Source organism: Achroia grisella, unplaced genomic scaffold, assembly GCF_030625045.1.
Source record: "Achroia grisella isolate CSIRO2021 unplaced genomic scaffold, CSIRO_AGI_Agris_v1 utg807, whole genome shotgun sequence".
NCBI classification, from domain to species: Eukaryota; Metazoa; Arthropoda; class Insecta; order Lepidoptera; family Pyralidae; genus Achroia; species Achroia grisella.
This window is the reverse complement of record NW_026713028.1, coordinates 1503896-1525200: the sequence shown is the minus strand read 5'-3', so window position 1 is coordinate 1525200 and position 21305 is coordinate 1503896. Positions and strand designations below refer to the sequence as shown.

The 21305-nt window shown below is 31.7% G+C and overlaps 1 protein-coding gene across 1 annotated transcript in view; it reads left to right on the top strand.

Moving 5' to 3' along the window:
- The window catches only part of LOC131851783 (papilin-like), a 113290-nt gene that overhangs the window by 47132 nt on the left and 44853 nt on the right, over positions 1-21305 (top strand). The window contains exon 2 of the mRNA XM_059202334.1: positions 14688-14763. Within this exon, the coding sequence (XP_059058317.1) occupies positions 14688-14763 (76 nt within the window). The remainder of the gene's footprint in view (positions 1-14687; positions 14764-21305) is intronic.

Genomic DNA, 21305 nt, shown 5'->3' with positions numbered 1-21305 from the left:
AAGCTTTTTCAATCATGATGTTTCAGGAGAAACATATTGTTAGTAATGAGGTTTATGACCCTATAACAACTTCAGGTTGACCTCCAACCAGTTTTCCCTGGAAAATATTATGATAAATTTGTGGTGGTTTTTATCATGATATCAGGCTAAATGATCTGACCTCATACTAATCTTATAAGAAATTAAACTATCTATTGCAGTAGTCGCTTGTTACTATGCAAATTGTCGACCACAGCTATTAATATTTATGCACTCCTGATCAATATCCTGTTGTTTTATATGTAATTCAACAATGCATAAGTAATTGACATTCAATGCACCAGTGATCAGTTAACCAATGATTTAAAATGTAATGGTATATTATACGATATATTTACATTGAGAGGCCTTTTGTGTAGAGTTCTGAATTTGCAACTGACGTGTCAAAATAAGGATTGAATTTAGTTTGGAATAAGAAGTTTTTAATCCTAATCTATATGTACTAGTAGGTGAGGCAAAAACTGTACTTGTTGTTACCCCTTTGTACGCATATTGCGCCAACGGAGAAGTATGAAATTTCGTACACTATATACAGAAGGAGTGCAGTATCTAAATTTTTTTTGTAATTATACATAAAAAATACATTAAATGCCAAATTTCCTTTTAATTTCGCTTACAACAAGGCAAGGGGCGAGTCTACCGCCATCTCCTGTATTCTCTTTTGATTTGTTATTAGTGGTTACATCAGTGTAGTGTTAGTCATAAATACAGAGTTTTGTGATATGCACCAGATTCAAACTCCCTGTATTCCTGACGCGCTAAGTCCTAATAAACTACCGACGCTCTCACCTTTTATTCAAATCTCAATAATACACTTTAACTCTTTTTAACTAAGGTTTTTTGTCAGTAAGCACTTGGCATATTATATCTAGCGATCTGCGGTGCTTAGCGCATTCCTTGGCTTCCCATGGTCGCTGGTTCGATTCCTCGCACGGTGCAAACATTTGTATTTGCTTCGATTGTTCGTATCTGTCTGGATATTTTCTATGTATATTATGCATGTATTTACATTAAAGAATCTAAGTATTTATATAAATTGTAAAGTACCCACAGCTCTGCTTACCGTAGGACTACTATGACGCAGTGTTATTTATTATTTATTTACTGTTACGCGTACTCTGGGACCACACCAAAAACGTAAGTGTCGTAACTATTTCTTAGATTTTACTGCAGTAGTGTTGTTTCTAGACTTGACATATTTCTATACATTGTGGCTTAGGATTATGCATTAAGCCCGCCCACATCTCGCGACCACCGCACGTAATATGGCACTGACAGATCGTGTGTGAATCACACAGGTCAATATAACATTTATGAGTATTTCGCTAACAGACGCCTTATAGCTTCACTAGCTGTGCCCGCGACTTCGTCGTGCACGCAATGGAAACCCTCAATATGAATAATTTTCTTCGTTTTTGCAAATTTTTTCAGCTTTCCTTGAAAAATGTACTATTCAACACAAAAAGAACACATCACATTACATAATTTAAATAAAAAAATAACACTCATTTTCGTTCGATTTATGGATTACATTTTTAAAATAATTATTTGGCCAAATAAATTAATCCAAAATTTATTTAGCCAATAATCATTTCGAAAATATAAACCTTACTAATAATATGAATGCTAAAAAAGCGCATGTTTGTTACCTTTTCACGACTAAATGGATTTTAATCCAATTTAATGTGTAGATAGATATCACATGCGCGATAATTACTTGATCTACATATTATCTAAAAAAAATCATACTAGATCACTGTTAAAAACTAGTTTTTAAATAGTATTAACGAAGTTCGTTCTGCTGTCTGTACGCTTAAATATTAAGTTATTATAAAAGATCAAAGATCTAAATTACACGACAGATTTTAATGCAGTTTTCAACAAAAGAAAGAGATGATTAGGATACAAACTATATTTTAATCAAGCCAAGCCCTGTGCAGTAACTAGTTATTAGAGAAATAATTACCTTTTATGTATCATTTATTTTTATACACTTATGTCCAGAGGAAAGTTTATATGTACATATATTCTATACAAACTGTTATACAGAAAAGTCGAGAGATTCAAAGGTTGATAATGCATCCGTGCGAACCTGGGTTAGGACGCTAGTGTATTATAATTACAATTTCAATGCTGATAGATCTATTAATCTTGATAACATGAGAATGTTTATTGATGTGCTCGTTATAAAAATTGACTGGAAATATTGAGTTATAGCCACCGTAATTGAAAAATACTCCGCCTGCATCAATTTATAGCCAGAGATTTTAAAATACATTTGTTTTAATAATCATTTCAGATTTTATATCACAAATGGTATGAATAAAAAGGTGATTATCTTTTTATTCCCTGGTTTGACACTGTTGCAATTAGTGTGGGGATCTCAATGTTTTTTTAACAAAGTACAGACTAAGTATTACTAACTGGTAGTTAAAAGTACAGTATTTTTAAATCTGTTTATTATTTTAATATAAACCAACACGACATTTTTTATAAATAATCTTCTCTTCTTCTTTGTCGATTCCTCAATGCTGAGGGACGTGACCACCAGTAATGCTTTTTCCGAGGGGAAGGGGATTGTTAGTAATGTGGATTGATAACCCCATTGCTAGCAGTGTACCTTGTCAGGTCGACCTCCACGCGGTTCCTCCTAGAAACCATCGTGTTAAATTCCTGGTGAATTTGTCACGATGGGATAACTAACCTGAGCTCACGCTCATCTTATCATCCTCCACTGGTGCCCCGCCAGCGTAAACCGTTAGCGCAGGCGGGTGCACCATTCCATTATCATCCACAAAAAAAAATGCTTTTTCCAACCAATTTTTTTCAGGCATCTCTATCCTTTGCGAAGTGGACCACTGATTGCAAATTTCGTTTGACAGCTTCTCGAACGCAATCAGTCCATCATGCATGTCCCTACCTCTGCCCCTTCTTCCGTCCAAGTGGAATAATGATTATGCTAATGATGGAATAGTAATCCCGCCTGCGCTGCTGGTAAAAGAAATTTACCAGCATATACAATCAACTCAGATGAGATCAGTATTCTAACATCATAGTGAAGGAAATCTTTAAACAAATCAATAAAATGGGGTCGCTAGTAATATTATCAATGCGTGTATAATCTAATCATCTTGAAGCATTTGAAAGATACAGACTATATTTTAAACAAGTCAAAGCCGCGTGCGGAAGCTTGTTATAAGAGAAATCATTATATTTTTATACAGGTCTGGTTCGATATAACACAGAATATGAAGCCATTAACCTCGAAATATTAGCGGTTAAAGCGTAAGAACGTTAAAAATCTGGTCTAACTCTTAATCGCAGACTAAATTTTAGGCGATTTTCAAGGCCCTTGAAAATCGGTAATGTTTGTATGAATTTCTTGTAAATGATGCATATTTTATTATATAAACGGATGTAGGATGAATTCGCTGTAATATGTTACATCTGTGTTATGTTTACTCACGTTGATTCAGTTAATTCAAGGTAGCAATAAGCAATACTAATTTATAGCACCTACTTAATCTGTCTTCCTATAACAGATTTCGGGGGAGTATTTGTAATAGGTTTTTACATTTTTATTCATACGAACCATGTGTCGTCAATTACTAAAACACTAAAAAATAATTTAACATATAGGTGTAAAAGCCCGAGTAAGAACTATTTTCTTGTATGTGATGGGGTATTTGTATGTAATAATATCTTATCTGTGGTGTAACAGACCTGAGTGATGCTATTATGTAAGTACATTTGGCAATTGATTTTTATTTATGTATATTTAATTTAAAAAAAAAGTTCTACGTTTATAATTTTTTTAAATGATTAATTCAAAATTTATGAAATTGTTCATGAATAAAGAAATAGAAATTTGGTCATAAATATACTCTAGATAAAAACCAAGTCAAAAAAGTGTTTAATTCAAAATTTATGAAGATCCTACATAGGCTACAGTAACCGCTTACCATCAGATAAGTAGTAAGTACCTAAATTTACCTTATATGTCTTTGCATTAGTGGATGTTATAATTTATTTATATTTCCTTCCGTGATGAAGTTAGATCACCTTATACGTACCACAGGAAAAGGTCATATAGCCTTCTATTTATCCCGCTTAACCATCTGGCGGACGAAGTCGAGCAAAAGTACTAGATAAGTTCACAGTCTCATTTGCAAAGATTAATGAACTGTTCAAAAGTCATAATAAAAACCTCTAATTAATAAAATGATCTGGTGATCGTATTATCTGTACATCGGATTAATCGTTAATTAAATATAATTGGGCGACTCGGCCTACCACTGTTTAAACGACAATTAACATTAATAAATTTAGCTGGATTCTGAAGCCTTTAACAAACGACAATATGTTAGTCTTCGTTTAACCCATTGTCTATTCTTAGTTTCAGCTCACTCGTAACCATATTTTATATTGCTTTCTCTTTTCTATTCATCTATTTCTAGTGCTATAGGATTTATGTTGTACTCGTAAATAAAAATGAAAGGTAAAGAATCCCGACGATTTAAAAAGGATAAATATATTATGTATTACTGATATTCATGTATAAAGTAACTGCAAGTATATCCAATGGCATTGGATCGAAATCGAAACTATACTCGCGAGCAACACCTTAATATAAATATGCTAACAACATATTTATATTAAGTTCTTTTGTAAATATTTTTTTCTGTACACAGTATAGAGTTTACATTATAATTTACTACATTTTCACAGCTTTTGAAGTTGGTGATTAGTACCGAGGACGGCCCATGCCAAGTCTGTCGTTTTTATTATTATTATTATTTGCTGGTTTTTTACGTTTTGTGGCGTATTACGATTATTATCAAATGTACTTGAATACAGTCTAGATAAGTTCACAGTCTCATTTGCAAAGATTAATGAACTGTCCAAAAGTCATAATAAAAACCTCTAATTAATAAAATGATCTGGTGATCGTATTATCTGTACATCGGATTAATCGTTATGATTAAATGGCGACAGACAGAATAATTGGGCGACTCGGCCTACCACTGTTTAAACGACAATTAACATTAATAAATTTAGCTGGATTCTGAAGCCTTTAACAAACGACAATTACCATTAGCTGGATTCTGAAATTAGTCTTCGTTTAACCCATTGTCTATTCTTAATTTCAGCTCACTCGTAACCATATTTTATGTTGCTTTCTCTTTCCTATTCATCTACTTCTAGTGCTATAGGATTTATGATGTACTCGTAAATAAAAATGAAAGGTAAAGAATCCCGATGATTTAAAAAGGATAAATATATTATGTATTACTGATATTCATGTATAAAGTAACTGCAAGTATATCCAATGGCATTGGATCGAAATCGAAACTATACTCGCGAGCAACCAAATCGAACTTAATATAAATATGCTAACAACATATTTATATTAAGTTCTTTTGTAAATATTTTTTTCTGTACACAGTATAGAGTTTACATTATTATTTACTACATTTTCACAGCTTTTGAAGTTGGTGATTAGTACCTAGTAATACCGAGAACGGCCCATGCCAAGTCTGTCGTTTTTATTATTATTATTATTTGCTGGTTTTTTACGTTTTGTGGCGTATTACGATTATTATCATTAGGTTGATGTACTTGAATACAGTCGCGTGATAAGCTATATTGTATTATTGACATAAATAGTTATTTTTAGCTGTTACAATGCGATGTGCTAATCTATTCGCGCAGACGCGTCGGCGTCGCGTCGCGGGCGGCCGCCGGACTTCCATAGGGCTGCTAACTGTAATATTTGTTTTATATCACTGAGCAAAATAAATATAATCTATTTTTATGACATTTCTAATATGTTAAAAACTTTAAAAACGGTAAACATTGTTCAAATTATTAATTAATTTTTTTTATTGTAACCGCACATTTGTTACGAGAAAAAACTGTTTTCTTCGTAATATTTAGTACATCACTGAACAAAAAAATTAAAGCTTAAGTAAATTATGACATTTGTAATTTGCTAACAATAAAAACATATACAAATAAATTTGATACTGATGAAACTGAAATTAATAGTCGAAATTCAACCATTATAAATTTAAATTATAAGTTTGAACACTATTAAGGTTGTATTGTCTAAGACTACTATGCATGTGTGTGTCAAATACAGTGTATGTAATGTTTTTTAATGTATTTTTGATACGTAATTCAAAAAAATATAGCATTATTTATTATTGTTTATACAGTATAACAGTTATAGTATATAAATTATAACTGTGTGAAATTTTATAGATTTCCATAAACATGGGTACAAAATTTTTGCTTCACGTATTAATATAATGATTTCTTAGTACTTCGGCCGTCCAACAAGTGACAATCATGGTGATGACGGCGCATGGCGTCTCGGTAACTGTGCTCACGCTTCAAATGGTCATTGCGCGACTTTGCATAATTTAACATAGTCATAAATCACGTTTAAAAACAACAACTGTAACGTAGCATAGGCCGCACGAAATTTTGCGTATTTTATATGGTTTTTGAACTTGTAACATAAGGAAGTATCTACTGGTGATGCACGCGGATCATACATTTGTAGATCGCAGACTATGTAAATGATAATAATATATTTATATATATACAAGAAACGGAAGGAACATAGGTTATATAGTCACATAATATATAACTTGTGAATAATGCAACATTGGAACTGTAAAAAGATTTTTTAAAATAAAAAACTTTCACCCACCTGCACTAGGTATTGAATGTGCCTTTTTTGTTTTTCACAGCTCTTAACTTGAACTTCACGCTAGTCCCTAGCGTAAAGTTCAATCTCCCTCAATGATTAATTAAATTGACTATGAAAATGGAAAACAGTTTTTTTTTTAAATCCAAGCAATAGTTCCATGGACTAGAGCGCTCAATGAGGAGTGTTTTTGTTTAATGTTAAGTGAAAAAGCAGAAATATTGCAGCGTATTTTGTTTATTAAATTTTTTTCGTCTATGGAAAGATTGAAGCTGTATTTTTTTAGTTTATGAAGCCAAGTCTGCCGTTATGTGCTTGCGGTATTGGCAACACAAAGATTTCATATATTTGTATATAACATAATTTATAGTATAGAGTTGTCTATCTATCAATGCATGCGTAATTTGCCCACGTACGTTGTACGAAGCTATGAAAAAGACGTTAATTAATGCTCACTAGTTTTATTCACTTAGGGTCTTTTGTAACCAAGACTAAAGTAACAAGATATTAGTATAGAGCTGTGCCCACCTTCTACAATGAATTGAGTAAGTAATACAATGTAGGTAGCATTGTATTTGTGGAAATTACTTCCTCCTGCGAGATTTTCTTAAAAAATTATGTAATATAACTTTCTTAGGCTTGTTCCAGTACCTTATCTTCAGTTTACTCCACCCGGGCTTTGCACGAGTATTTAATAACATTTTTTTATTTTGTGACTATTGCATATTTTTACTAGAGAAAGTAATTGTAATAGACAGATGGTATTGTGGACTTTTTTGTAGATATTGATGTCCTTTTATAGAGGATATTACTTTTATAATCTGCAGTATATTACTTTTCTCTATTTTCAATAATATCCGTTATCCAGTATTTTGTATGATTTTTAATATAATTTGTACCCAGATGTCGCACTTTAAATTATTTTAACGCCATTTTACAGACAATAAGATACTTGTACGTAGGTATAAAAAGTAATAGAGCTTCGTGATTTAAACTTACCGTACGTCATTCAAACACAAGTACTATTATATATTCTGTGCTCAAAGGCCGATTGTAAGCATGTAAAAGTTTTGCGAAACCACTGCATACAAAATAGAGCGTATGTTTGACTTGCAGATAATATTTGCATTTCAATTTAAATGGCGCAGGATGTTGTATTTGTTTTTAGCAGACTACTAAGAAAAATGGCTCTTAATATTTATTTATTTAGGATATTCATTCATAATGATGCACCCCAAAGCTGCATGTTTTAGAGAATTATCTTTACATACTGACAGTACTTTCAATGTTTTATTGAATACCTGTTTTATTCATTGTATTTCTTATTGAATGATTATAAATGTTGTGTATGTATATAAATTCATAGATTTTGTATTTTTAGCAAAGAATAACAATCGGGAATAAATATGTAGAATCTAGTTTTTGCTAATTATTCCCGATTAAAACTGTAATCGTTGCCTCCAGTAGCTGGACTGGATAAATCGATTAGTAATCGATGGACTGTATGTGTGTCTAAATGATGAAAACTCGTAGATTATAATAGTATAATATAATATTACAATACAGCTGCGAATAAAGTATATCCATAAACATGACATATAAAAAGAACTGTTCTAAAAAGCCAAATTTAAAAATAATACGAGTTTACGGTCTGTAAACACAAACTATTTCTCTATATAATATTAAAAATATTATAAGTATTCTGTATGGATTATTAATGAAAAATACTTTTATGTTTGACACATGGTCTATTCTAGCTAGCCTGTATAACAATAACATACCATATATTGTCATTTGGAACAAGTATTAATTGATATTCAACGGAAGGAGTTGCGGAGTTACTCGATGAAATTTATTATACGCTATTATTAAATCTATTGTCATAATGATGTCATAGTAAAATGCATGCGTGGGGGCTTTGTCACATCATACATACCGAGCAAACTTTAAAACACATTGTTCCAGTATGGACTTATAAAGTAACTACCGAACCATCCCGGCTTCGCACGGATACATTAAAAATCTTTGAATTTCTCGTCTTGTTCTATACTAGATATAACATGCATATATTACACATATAAACGTTCCTCTTGAATCACTCTATCAATTGCTGTAAACTGCATAATTTTGTTGCATAATTTAAAAGATTTAAGCGAACGCCGGCGCTTTTGTTTTATAGTATGTAACGACTAAGGTTCAGGCGTATTCGTCAGGCGTGAGTTGATCTTCAGCCGTTCAGCCTTTCAGAAGAAACTGTAACACTAAATAACATTATAGCCTAGCTTGTAGCTAGGCTATAATGTTATTTATATATACATACTATAAAACTTTATGTTGCAATTTTGATGGGCACACGATCATACGCAATTGTGTTTATTTAGTAGCTAAATTAATATGTTACTATATCGAGGTACTAGCAATTTAATATTATTGAATAGAATTTATTGAAAGCGATGATAATACGCTTTAATTGATAGCATCATCCGAGGGTCGACGGAAGCAGCTCGGCCATAATGCGGGTATGAGGTTACCATCCTGCGGAACTGTCAAGTTCAAAATGCATCAATATAGTTGCTAACACACGTATATGCAGAAAATAGTTAAGAAGATTATTTAATGCTAGCTGTCTCGCAGAATATCGTCTGGGTAATATTTTCCCTGTTTTTATAACATTCTTCATTGCTGCTTCTCTTCTATTGACTGTAGCATGATGTTATATAGCGTATAATCTTGCTTAATAATTGGGCTATATATTTAACACTAAAAGAAGTTTCAAAGCGTTCAATAGATCCAGAGGTTTTCTCTACAACCTCACAAACATTACCTCTTTATAATATTACTAGAGGTTGTGTGCGCGGACGTCGTCGCCGATTCTTTTTTTTTATTATTTCGAATTTGTTCGGGATTGTCTCCATACTATAGATCTGATTTTGAAAATTGTTTTACTACTACGCGCACTACTTTCACTTTCCGAAGGAATTTTAGTATTATAACGGTTTTTAAATTTAAAGGCAAATCCAGAAAATATAAACAATTATTAACTGTATAAACTGACTTTAATGTTTCAATTCTGATTATTATGCAAAGTCCAAAGCATTAAGAATACGATCGACGATGGCCAGGTCAATATTACACTAACATAGTGTTCTGTATATAAAATAAATTAATAAGGTTAACCTACTAGCAATTCTTTATGTTAATTTTTCAGGAATAGCGTATTTCGGCTATAATGTATTTCGAGAATAGTGATGATTTTTTGCTAATAAAATACAATTATTACGATTGCTATATATATATGAAATAAACGAAATATATGACGTGATTATGTATACCGATTATACAATTTGTACGATAGTAAGCAAGCGTAAAAAATTTATAAATTTATTATTGTACAAATTTGTGTTGTCATTGTCATTATAAAGTTTTTATTAAAATGTAACCTAACCTAATGAAAATATGAACCGCATATTAAAAAGTAATCTAACAGTCACTTACATATTTACAATCTATATAAATCTAGCTAATCCGAAAGACGTTGTCTTGTCTTTATAATGAATATTAACTCTACGCTTTGTACATAGGTGGGAAACATTAAAGAAAACATTATTTCTTCTATAAATGTGTCGTTTTCGCGAATCAACTAAGGAACACTAAAAATGTATTATATATGGTGAAATTTGCAATGTCAATGCTCCCAGTACACGGGACGTTCGCCGCGCTTGTGTATTTGCAACTTTACGGCTCCCTTTGAACTTTATGTTATTTTCTCACTGTTTCTTCACCTTGACAAATGTTTACTAGGTTCATTTGTTTTTCATATTTCGCCTAGCAACTAATGCTTAGCTGGGTTAAACATTTACCTATAAGTTTTAGGTACACCAAATTTTGCAAGTTGTGATGTTTGTTGCAAGTATAATCATTGTTGTTGTTGGTCGGTACATCTATTATATTATACACTTATTTCTCTAATCTTCTCTAATGCACGTTTTACTGTACAAAAAAATATATAAAAGGAATTAATATAATGTATTTTTTTTTATTTACGCTGGCGAGGCACCAGTGACCAGGACAGGTCAGTTAGCCATTCGTAGCAAATTCACCTGTAATTTGACATAATGGTTTCTAGGGAGAGCCGCATGGAGGTCAACCTGACATGGTACATTCGGAACAGTCCAAATTACTAACACTCGTCTTCCCCTCAATATAACGCCATTTATTAAACTCAGCTTAACTAGTTGACATCATATCTTATCTTTGGAAACCGAGGCCAACATTAATGATATATGTAATGATTTATTAATAGTTTGTTATGATCATGACAGTTATTAAAATTCGTCTCATGTCGGAAGTGCATGTTATTTTTATTTGGGTTACATTAGTCTTCCTTAGCCATCTGATTAAGTCCTAGGTCCATAGAAGATTAACGGAAGTCCTATTAGGGTTGACCACCAATGAAGCGTTTTTATTAATTTAAAATACTGATACGTGATCACAGATATAAACAACTAACTGACACCCCCAGTACGCCTCGCATAACAGCGGGTTAAAGATGTCATCTGTTTTAATCTATTATAGAATATTTTATATCTGTGTAACAGATTTCATGTGAATCTGTCTAGTAGTTTTTGCGTGAATGTTTGTTACCTACAGGCATTGATCCGTTCATCCATACGCACAAACATTCACGTCTATTATATTAGTAGGATAGAGAAAGACAAAAGACGTAAGCAGTTATGAATATATAGCTTTCACAACTTACAATTCCCTTGCTATTACAATTCCCTTTTGACTTTTAATTTATTGTTTTATTATTTAACTACAACTTTACTTTAACATAAATTGTACTTTAATATAAAAACCTCTGATGGTGTAGCCTAGGTACCACATTATTTCCGATGGTCGTGGGTTGGATTCCTCGAAGGTGTTTTCTATATATATCATATATGCATATACAAAAAAAATGTATCAATGAATTTATTACTTGTATGTATATCAGTTGTCTAGTACTCATAACACAGGCTGTTTTTAGCATAAGTCTAAATGGAGTTGCATGAATTGTTCTGAGATATTTTTTTTTATACCACATAGGTGGCAAACAAGCATACGGCTCATCTGATGGTAAACGGTATTACAAATGTAATTTGGGAACTCCGAATCGAATTTTGGTGGAATTCGATTAAGCGCTATACTAATTTACTCAATTAATTAATACCAAATACGTGTATATCATATTCCATAACGATTATTTGAACGGGAATAAACAGACCAATGAGTAATGCAAATATATAAAAAATATGTTTATATATATTTGTACATAAGAAATGTACCAGCGAGCGACCTTACCCGTCTTTACACTGGTGATAATTTTGTAGTGGTCTCTATTTTTTTTAATAAAATACAGATTACAGTACCACGTAGCAAGAAAATATTTCGTTTATCTGGATTTGGGCTATTATTTATTGCTTAGACCTTTAGCACTGCGACCTACATAGATCTAATATTTCAAAATACATTTTTTTTTACAAATTTCGCTATCTAAACCCGAGAGAGACAAGAATTGAAGGATATTCTTAGGAGCTATAGCCTTTATTTCCTCAGCAATAATAAGCAAATTTATAAATTATTATTATACCTTCCTATCATCAGGAATAAAAAGTCGTGACTGTAACAAATAGTAAAGCTTACCATGACCATTGGCTCTTATTGTATCGACTCATGCTCTGTAATTAACTTTGCTTTCATTCTGAGCTGTACCATTGTGTAAATGGGATGATGTCCCGTGGGAGTCCCATTACGTTCCTATAGAGGCAGTTAGTAGCAAGGTTTATAAGAGACGCGGGGAATTATTAAGTAAGAAGTGAACCATAACTGCCAGACGTATAGATTTGATGATATATTTGATATGAGATATTAATATTTTTTATACAAGCGAGATGATATTAGAGAATTTAATTCATTTATTATTTATAACTGTTTCCATTGATAACATCAGTAATAAACTAAATTAGTCAGTAAAAAATCATCATTAATAAATATTGAATTCACCACAACTTCGGCAGCGGAAAAAACATATGACTATCCTATTTCTTAATACAAATAGTAAGAATGAAATAAAATAGTATTTCAAATTACATTTGAATGGTTATTTTGAAACTTTCGTGTTTATTAATATACATAAACGGGTCTTATGAATAATTTTGTGGTAAATAATGATTTTAACTCTCTGACGTCAAATAAATTCAAAATTTGGTAGCAACAGTCTATAAGTGTACGGGATACCGTGAATGCTGTGTGTCGCGATCTTTAGTTGGACAAACTGGTGATGGTAGTTCACCGTATAAGTAGACCTCTTAGACTATTAATACACTTGTTTTCTCTGTCTACGTTCAACCTAGAGGTTAGAGGTAGAACTCTATTTATCATGAGATTACTAAATTTTGATTACCCCATTAACTAAATTAATAATACATTTATATTCTTCATATACTAAACTTGGTATATAAAATAGTTATTTTTATTGAATAATAATCAAATCATCTTCTAAATTGGTTCTCCATGTTACAGATATAAGATCCCTCGTACCGTTCTTAACTTGTACGCACCTAATACAGATGTTATCTTACTCAAGGTAAGAATTACTGTTAGGATTGAGAGAATCCTTTATCAATAATTTTATCATCGCTTCGATGTACAATAACTGACACCGCGGAGATACAGAACGTGATTACATTCCTATTTACATACTATTATGGATAGTAAAGGCATTTTAAAGAGTTATAAGATATTCAACATTATGTATATCTACCTATTTATGTGTAGATATAGATATATCTATAGATGTAGATATATGCATCTATCAGGTCTATTCCAGACTCTAATGTAAGTCAAATCTATCACTTGGGATGGTTTTGAACTGAGAACGGATAGGAAACTCAGCTTTTATTCTTTTCACATGAGCTTGTATGTAATTAAAAAATATAGATTCATGTTTAAGATATTAAAATACAGATTAATGTTATAGTGAGATATCTAATCTAATATTAGATTTTTGTTTATAAAACCTACACTCTGTACTACAAAAGTACCTACCATAGTTATTTTAAAAATTAATACACTTTATCAATAAATTATACGGGTTGTATTTCACGTGGACAGCGCTGTTTAATATAGTTAGTGAATATATATAATAAGAAGTAGGTAATAATTCAATTGAAAAATATTTATTTTAAAACACGTTTTTATATGTATTGACTTGTCTTGATTATCTGTCAGCAAATCAACCATCGAGATAAAATATGAAAAAATAAAACCCGAACTCGACGAAGCGTCATTGTTTTATTTCTAAGTTCCTACTTACCTTACCTTTTAACTCCGTCCTCAGATACGTTCATTATCATGCATCGTCAACCAATTATTTTATTTCTGTTCATGTAATATTGATTGAAAATAATTAATTTAATTAAAAAATAAAACTTTTAAGCATCTTAAAGAACAGCACAGACCTTTATTGTTTTTAGGAAGCGAGGGATTTTTTTACTTTTTTATTGGTTGATAATGGAATAATGCCCCCATCTGCGCTAAGAGTTTACGCTGGCGGGGCACCAGTATAGGATATGTAGGATGATAGAATGAACATAAGGTCAGGTCAGTTAGCCCTCCGTGGCAAATTCCCCAGGAATTTATCAAATTGGTTTACAGGGGGAACCGCGTGGAGGTCAACCTGACATGGTACATTGCTAGCAATGGGGTCACTAGTCCACATCACTAATAATCCCCTTCCCCTCAGGAAGTGAGGGTTGTTATACAACTTGAGCTTTAGAGAAAAAAAAGTCTTATTAAACTTCTAATTTTTATCGTTTGAGTTATAATAAAATTAGATAAAACTACTACTGTTGTTTGCCCTCGTATTAATTTACTAATCTGTTTGTTCCAGATCGTTGCTCTTAGCAGCGTTCATTTTAAGTAATTGCATAACGTGGACGACGTCAAGGCATCACTACACACATAATGTAAGTAAATTTACAGATATATATACCTACCTACCTTATTATATTTCTATTTATTTATATTAGAGATTAAGGTACGATGGGACTGACGTATCAAAAATGGTAAAACTAGCTGTCACCGCTAGCTAACTGTGAGTGAAAGGCTCATCAAAATCGGTCCAGCAGCAGAGATTAGCAAGAACAAACAGACCGACAATTTTTTTATAATATAATTTTTTAACATCTAGCTATATGCTAAATAATTTAAAACAAGTACAATATAATTTTGTATACAAAAATTAATTTGTTTAAATTGTTGATTCCAGAGTTGGAGTATGCGTCTTGCATATTGTTTTTTTTTTATTTGAGTGATTTAACTAATCTATTGTAATATTATAAAGCTGAAAAATTTGTTTGTTTATTTATTTGAACGGAATGATCTCAGGAACTACTGGTTCAAATTAAAAAAATCTTTTTTGTTGGATAGTCCATTTGTCGAGGAACGTTTTAAGCTATATAACATTACGCTACGACCAGTAGGAGAGGAGCTGCAAAAAAAATTTGCAAAAGGTGGGGAAATGAAACGAAGACGAAGTTGCGCGGATCAGCTAGTGGGTAACAATTTGACAAACATAAACTATTACGTTTCAGTTACTATATGTATTTAATAAAACTAGTTGATATTATTCGCTATTTGAAATTTGTATATAAACATAATTAATATGTAATCTCAGAAACTTCTTGAGTGGCTAATCTGAAATTACTATACGATAAAGTCGGTTGAACATTACCTATTAAGAAACAAAACATTTAAAATACAATAATTGAGAAATCATAAAAAAAATATAATGTGATGACTAAAATATATTATTAAAAGGGGTCCCTTTAGGCAACGTTCCGAAGATACTGGCAGCGTTCCCTCTCTGAATAGCTAGACTAATTCTTTGTCCAAGGTAGTTGCCAGCTCTTCGGTCTTCTGTGATGTCGACTAACCTTTTCGTTATTTCTTTGAAAAGTCTTATAGCGCTTGTATTTAATTACAATAAGAATCAGTTTATAATACCTAGTCCAATCTGAATTAAACGCGTGAGTTCATTGCCACCATCAGCCTTGAGCATTGACATTGGTGGTTTGCGGCGTACGAAATTTTATTACATCAACGCCATTCAATTATATGTTCTAGCGACGGTTCCTTTAGTAATTGATTCTATTTTGAACAAAAGAAATAAATAGTTGTAAATGCGTATTGTAAGGAAATCTGGATATTTATTAGTTTTTTCGTTATAAAATTTATATGAAATAATTACCCTTAATTTATAATAATAGTGGTTTTTTTTTAAAAGATGATAATGGAATGGTGCTCTCGCCTGCGCTAACGATTTACGTTGGCGGGGTACCAGTGGAATATGATAAGATGAGCTCATGCTCATCTGACCTCATGGTCAGGTCAGTTAGCCCATAGTAACAAATGCACCAAGAATTTATCACGATGGTTTCCAGGGGGAAACGCATGGAGGTCGACCTGACATGGTACATTGCTAGCAATAAGATCATCAGTCCACATTACTAACAATCCCCTTTCTCCCTAATAATAGTGGTTGTGCCCGCGGTTTCGAGTGCGTAAATTTATAGCCTATGTGTTATTCTGATGTATATTTATATCTGTGATATTACTGTAAAGTTTAATCAAAATCCGTTCAGTAGTGTTTGCGTAAAAGAGTAACAATCATCCATCCATACTCACAACAACAACACAACTTTCGCGTTTATAATAATAATAATAAGACAATAATATCTCAGTACAATTGTTGTACATATATGTAGTAAAACTATTTATGACTGGAAAAATGTATTTAATGGTATGATGGTAGAGAGTGAATGACATTATATATTTTTGTTTTTATAGTTTTGATTATAGAATATACGAAAACTTTAAATATCAAAAGAGTTTCTCAACAACAATTCACACAGCGACCTCTAGTCCCAAGCTATGGGAGGGAAAGGAATTGTTAGTACTGTGGATTAAAAACTCCATTGCTATAATTCCATTATCATCCATTAAAAAAAAGTCCCAAGGATGTAGAGTTTATGTTATGGGTGACAACTGATACAAATACAAAGATAATATTTTTTGTAATTATATAAATAGAACATTACATTAACATCAATCTATGCTTATAATAATAAAAATCTGAATACAATTCACACAGCGCCATCTAGACCCAAGTTAAGCTAGCTAAAGCTTGTGTTATGGGTACTAGATAACTGATACAAATAAATAGATTTTTTTTTCGTAAATACATACATAATAGAAATATTAATTATAGAAATAATAAGAATAATGAATGAATGAATAATATAATCATAAAATATAAGAATATTAATATATAGAAAACACCCAGACCGATACAAATAATCTTACTCATGAATGCAAATGTTTGTAGCGTGCGAGGAATCAAACCTGCGACTATCGGAGCAATCCGGTTTGCTAAACTACTAGACTCATAATTATTAATTGTCCTACCTTGAGCATAAAATACTTTTATTCGTATACCATATTTTTTACGTCTTTTCTTATAAAATGATAATAGATCGTTGCACAAAATACCTTCTTTATGTTAAGTATCCTTTAATAAGTACAAATGCTGTGTTGGGCATTATTTATATTTTTAATGGCTTTCGATTTCGTCTGGGCCGTGTGTTATGGATGAAGATTTGAACCACTCACAAAGCTCAGCATGTATCCATGTGAGCGAACGCATTTCATTAGATGTACTAGATAACGCATAAGTGCATGAACTTAGGGTTGGCACACAGCTATATAAAATAATCACTTGAACATGTTACTTCCACATTACCAGATTTCCTTAAGATTGAATATTGACCTCCATGGCACAGTAGTATAATACACAGCTTTACTTCCCCACTTACCAGGGACCATCCTGGTTAGTTTCTCACACGATACAAACTTTTGTATTCATGAGTATTTTTATTAATCTAGATGTTTGGTATGCATCTACCTCGAGATTGATCGATTACATTATTTATAAAATTTTTGCAAAAGCCATAAAACAATGTAATGGGTAAATGAGCCATAAAAGTAATACTTTTTATACAATTTAACAGTAACATAATTTTTTTAATTAATAATACTACTAATAATAATAATATAAATATCCCTGAACAATTAACATAGGGTCATCATGTCCCACTGTAAGCAGTGCTTATGTTAGACAAGTGATATAAATACTTATATATATTTTTGTAAATACATACATAATATGCATAGAATACACCGACCGATACGAACTACTCATAAACACAAATGTTAGCACCGTGCGAGGAATCGAACCCGGGACCGTCAGAAGTAAAGCGGTGTGCTAAACCGCTAGACCACTGAGGCCGTCCTGAGTTATACCAGCCCTACCACAAAGTAACAGAAAAGATTGAGAAGAGAGTAATAAATCTAATCAAATATGGCGCCGAAATTGATGGGTGCGTTAACATCATGTCACTCAGCACGTCCGGCGCGATATAGTCATGTATTCAAAAACCCTATTTCGGTATATGAGCAATCAGACTATGATCTAATTACCATAGTTGTAAAATAAACTATTGCTTTGTATATATAATTAAACATGATCCGCCTCTGATTCCCTGGTGATTATAATTTTCTAAGTTTTGTATTATTATGTTATCTGTGGTATTATCAAGTATAATACTCACTCTGAAATAAAAATTAAGAAAGGATGAATTAATTTCTCAGGTCGGTGTAATGGTCCCGGTATTTACTTTCCTTATAATAAAATCCACTCTTTCTCTCTCTCTCTTTGGAAACTTAGGATAGAATAGAGATTTAGCTGTAGAGCGTAAAATATAGACCTATATATAGCAAGTCCTATGATTTATATTCTCGGATAGAGTCCATCTGTGAGAAAAATTCTGTACACCCGTATTTCGGTGTTGACTAAATAGATAAAAAGTAATAACAATAGCCAAACATATACCTACATACATTTATAAACTTACTCTTTACATATTTTCACAAATATAATCCCCAACTGCATAGTATCAGAAGTTCAATAAACTATTAATGTTGTAGCGAATGCAATACTGGATATACGCACATTTCCCTAAATATTTGAATATAACATGACAGTGAAGATACATAGCAATGCTAACAAACGTGTTTGCATATAACTAACAACCCGCTCTGTTTTTTTTCGAACTATTCTAATGCTGTTGACAGTTGGTCTTTACAGCTTCTTCGAAAAACATTGAGGTCGGTTCAGATGGCACTCCAATGCCGACTTATGGAGCGGCTGAAGGCCAATCCAATTCCTTCCGCAGAAGAACTCAATGGAACTACTAATATATAGGTCACTTTTTTTAAATTAAAATGCAGTCCATGTTGTTTCTCATTAACTTTACTTACAATGTGTAAAAGAACTTTCAAAATCAGTCAAGTATTATATTAGTTTATTCATCACAAACATAATATCAAACCATTGGTCATTATTATTAGTTTAGATGACAACCGATTTATTGGTAGCCACCCAGAAGTTCAAAGATATCTTTTACATCTATAGTTGTATATTATACAAACCTTAGATATAAACCCTTGAAAGCGTGACTTCTTGCAAGTATTAAGATAAACAAAATGTCAAAACAAATAAACATGACCGTGCGTTTAATTTAAAGTTATTCGCTTCAATTTTCCAAGTCATTCCATTTAAAATACTCACTCAATGTTATATATTTTAACATATGACTGTATGTGGAAATTCATTGAGCTGCTATTCAAATGCAGTATTTATCTGTGGGACAGTCGAGTGGCAGCGGCGGCTGTGGTAATATCCGCCATTCTTGTACATGTCCACTTGTTAAGTTGTTTAATATCAAAACATTTATTTAAATTGCTTGGCTAGTTGTGACTATAGCTATTTGAAATGTAGGGCTTGCACATGCATATGTAGCATTCAGTTTAGCATTGACTTTTACCGAAGTACATTTTGTAGAAAGTTTTCTACGTGGGTACTTCAGTCTCGCCCCATAGTGGGGTAATTCGAAAATGGACTCTATTGAAATTATATGGCATCAGAATTTTTAGTATACGTTTTTAAAATTTACCGTTTCATTAACAATTTTCTAGTGATTTCGGCCTGAAACCTATTATTTAAGATTCTTAAAGTTCAATTTTTTATTATTTATATCTTTTATATTTATTTTACATAGTGGGGCATGTCACTAAAAACGTTGAGAAACACTGGTCTAAATTATTTCAGCGGCCAAACAGCTTGCTTTGTAAGTTCAGTTTTAGTTTAAATTTATTACGTTCGTAATGTTCTTCGTGTTTATTTACGACCTTTAATATTAATTGATATTACATATTACAATCTCATAAAAAAAATTAATTTCATAAACTTATCAAATTCGGCAGGATTTATTTTTTGGTTGTATGGCAGATAATATAACAGCAACTTACAATTATGGTGTTTTTATGGATTAAAAACGATAATACAATTATGTTATTACATATACTCTATAAACACATGCACACAATTAATTTAGGTATTAGAACAAAATACTTTTAACTTTTTTTGTTACATATATAAAAGGATGTTTATCTATATCTTCTAAAGCAGTGAATTAATTTTTCGATAGTAATAAAAGTGATTAGATATTAGTAACATTGGTACACTCAGTTCAATAACATATTCAAAGCCACTCGAATGGAAATGAAAAACATAATAACTTTGTATGCGACGCATGGATCGAGTGCATTCAAATCGAATATGCATTAAATACGATTGCATACTGTCGAACTGTCATTTATCAATGCACGTCTGTCCGTCGATGCCGGTTTACGATGCCAATAAAACAATAAATAACTCTCTAATACACTCATAAAAGATTTTATGGCCGCCTTCTTATAAGCTGTCTTTATGGGAATAGTTTCGCCAAAATGTAACATTTTTATTTTTAAAATTTTGATATCGTTAAATTTGAACTCTTCAAATTATATGGTATTGTGTGTAGGTTCAACTGTAAATTGATATATATTCAGATATGACCAAATACAAATGCTAAGCTCTTGCATCGTTATATTACAGAATCGATATATTACAAAAACTGACACTCTTTTAATAATATTGGGAAATTTATTTTCATAGATATTTTAGTTTTTTTCAGAGCACACTAGATGGCGTTGTATAAAATTTTAATGGCGCTATAAGCTTATTTTCATTTTTAATGGCCTTTCATAGCAATGAATTTGAATAAAGAACTCTATCATTCCTATTGAACCGGTAGTGTTATTTTACATAGTAGCTTTTTGAACTCACGGTATCAATATATTTAATTGAAATAGAACCATGAAATTATTTTTCTTTTTCAAATAGTTCAACCATGGATTCTAATTTGAAAATACAATATGACGTCTGTGGTTAAAACATCCTATTTATTCCTCAAGCGTCTTGTTCTCACAAAAGGAGTTACTAAATAGTTTCGTCTTCGTACCCCCTGATTACACTGCTAAATCATGCTCTTCAAATAAAATTACATCG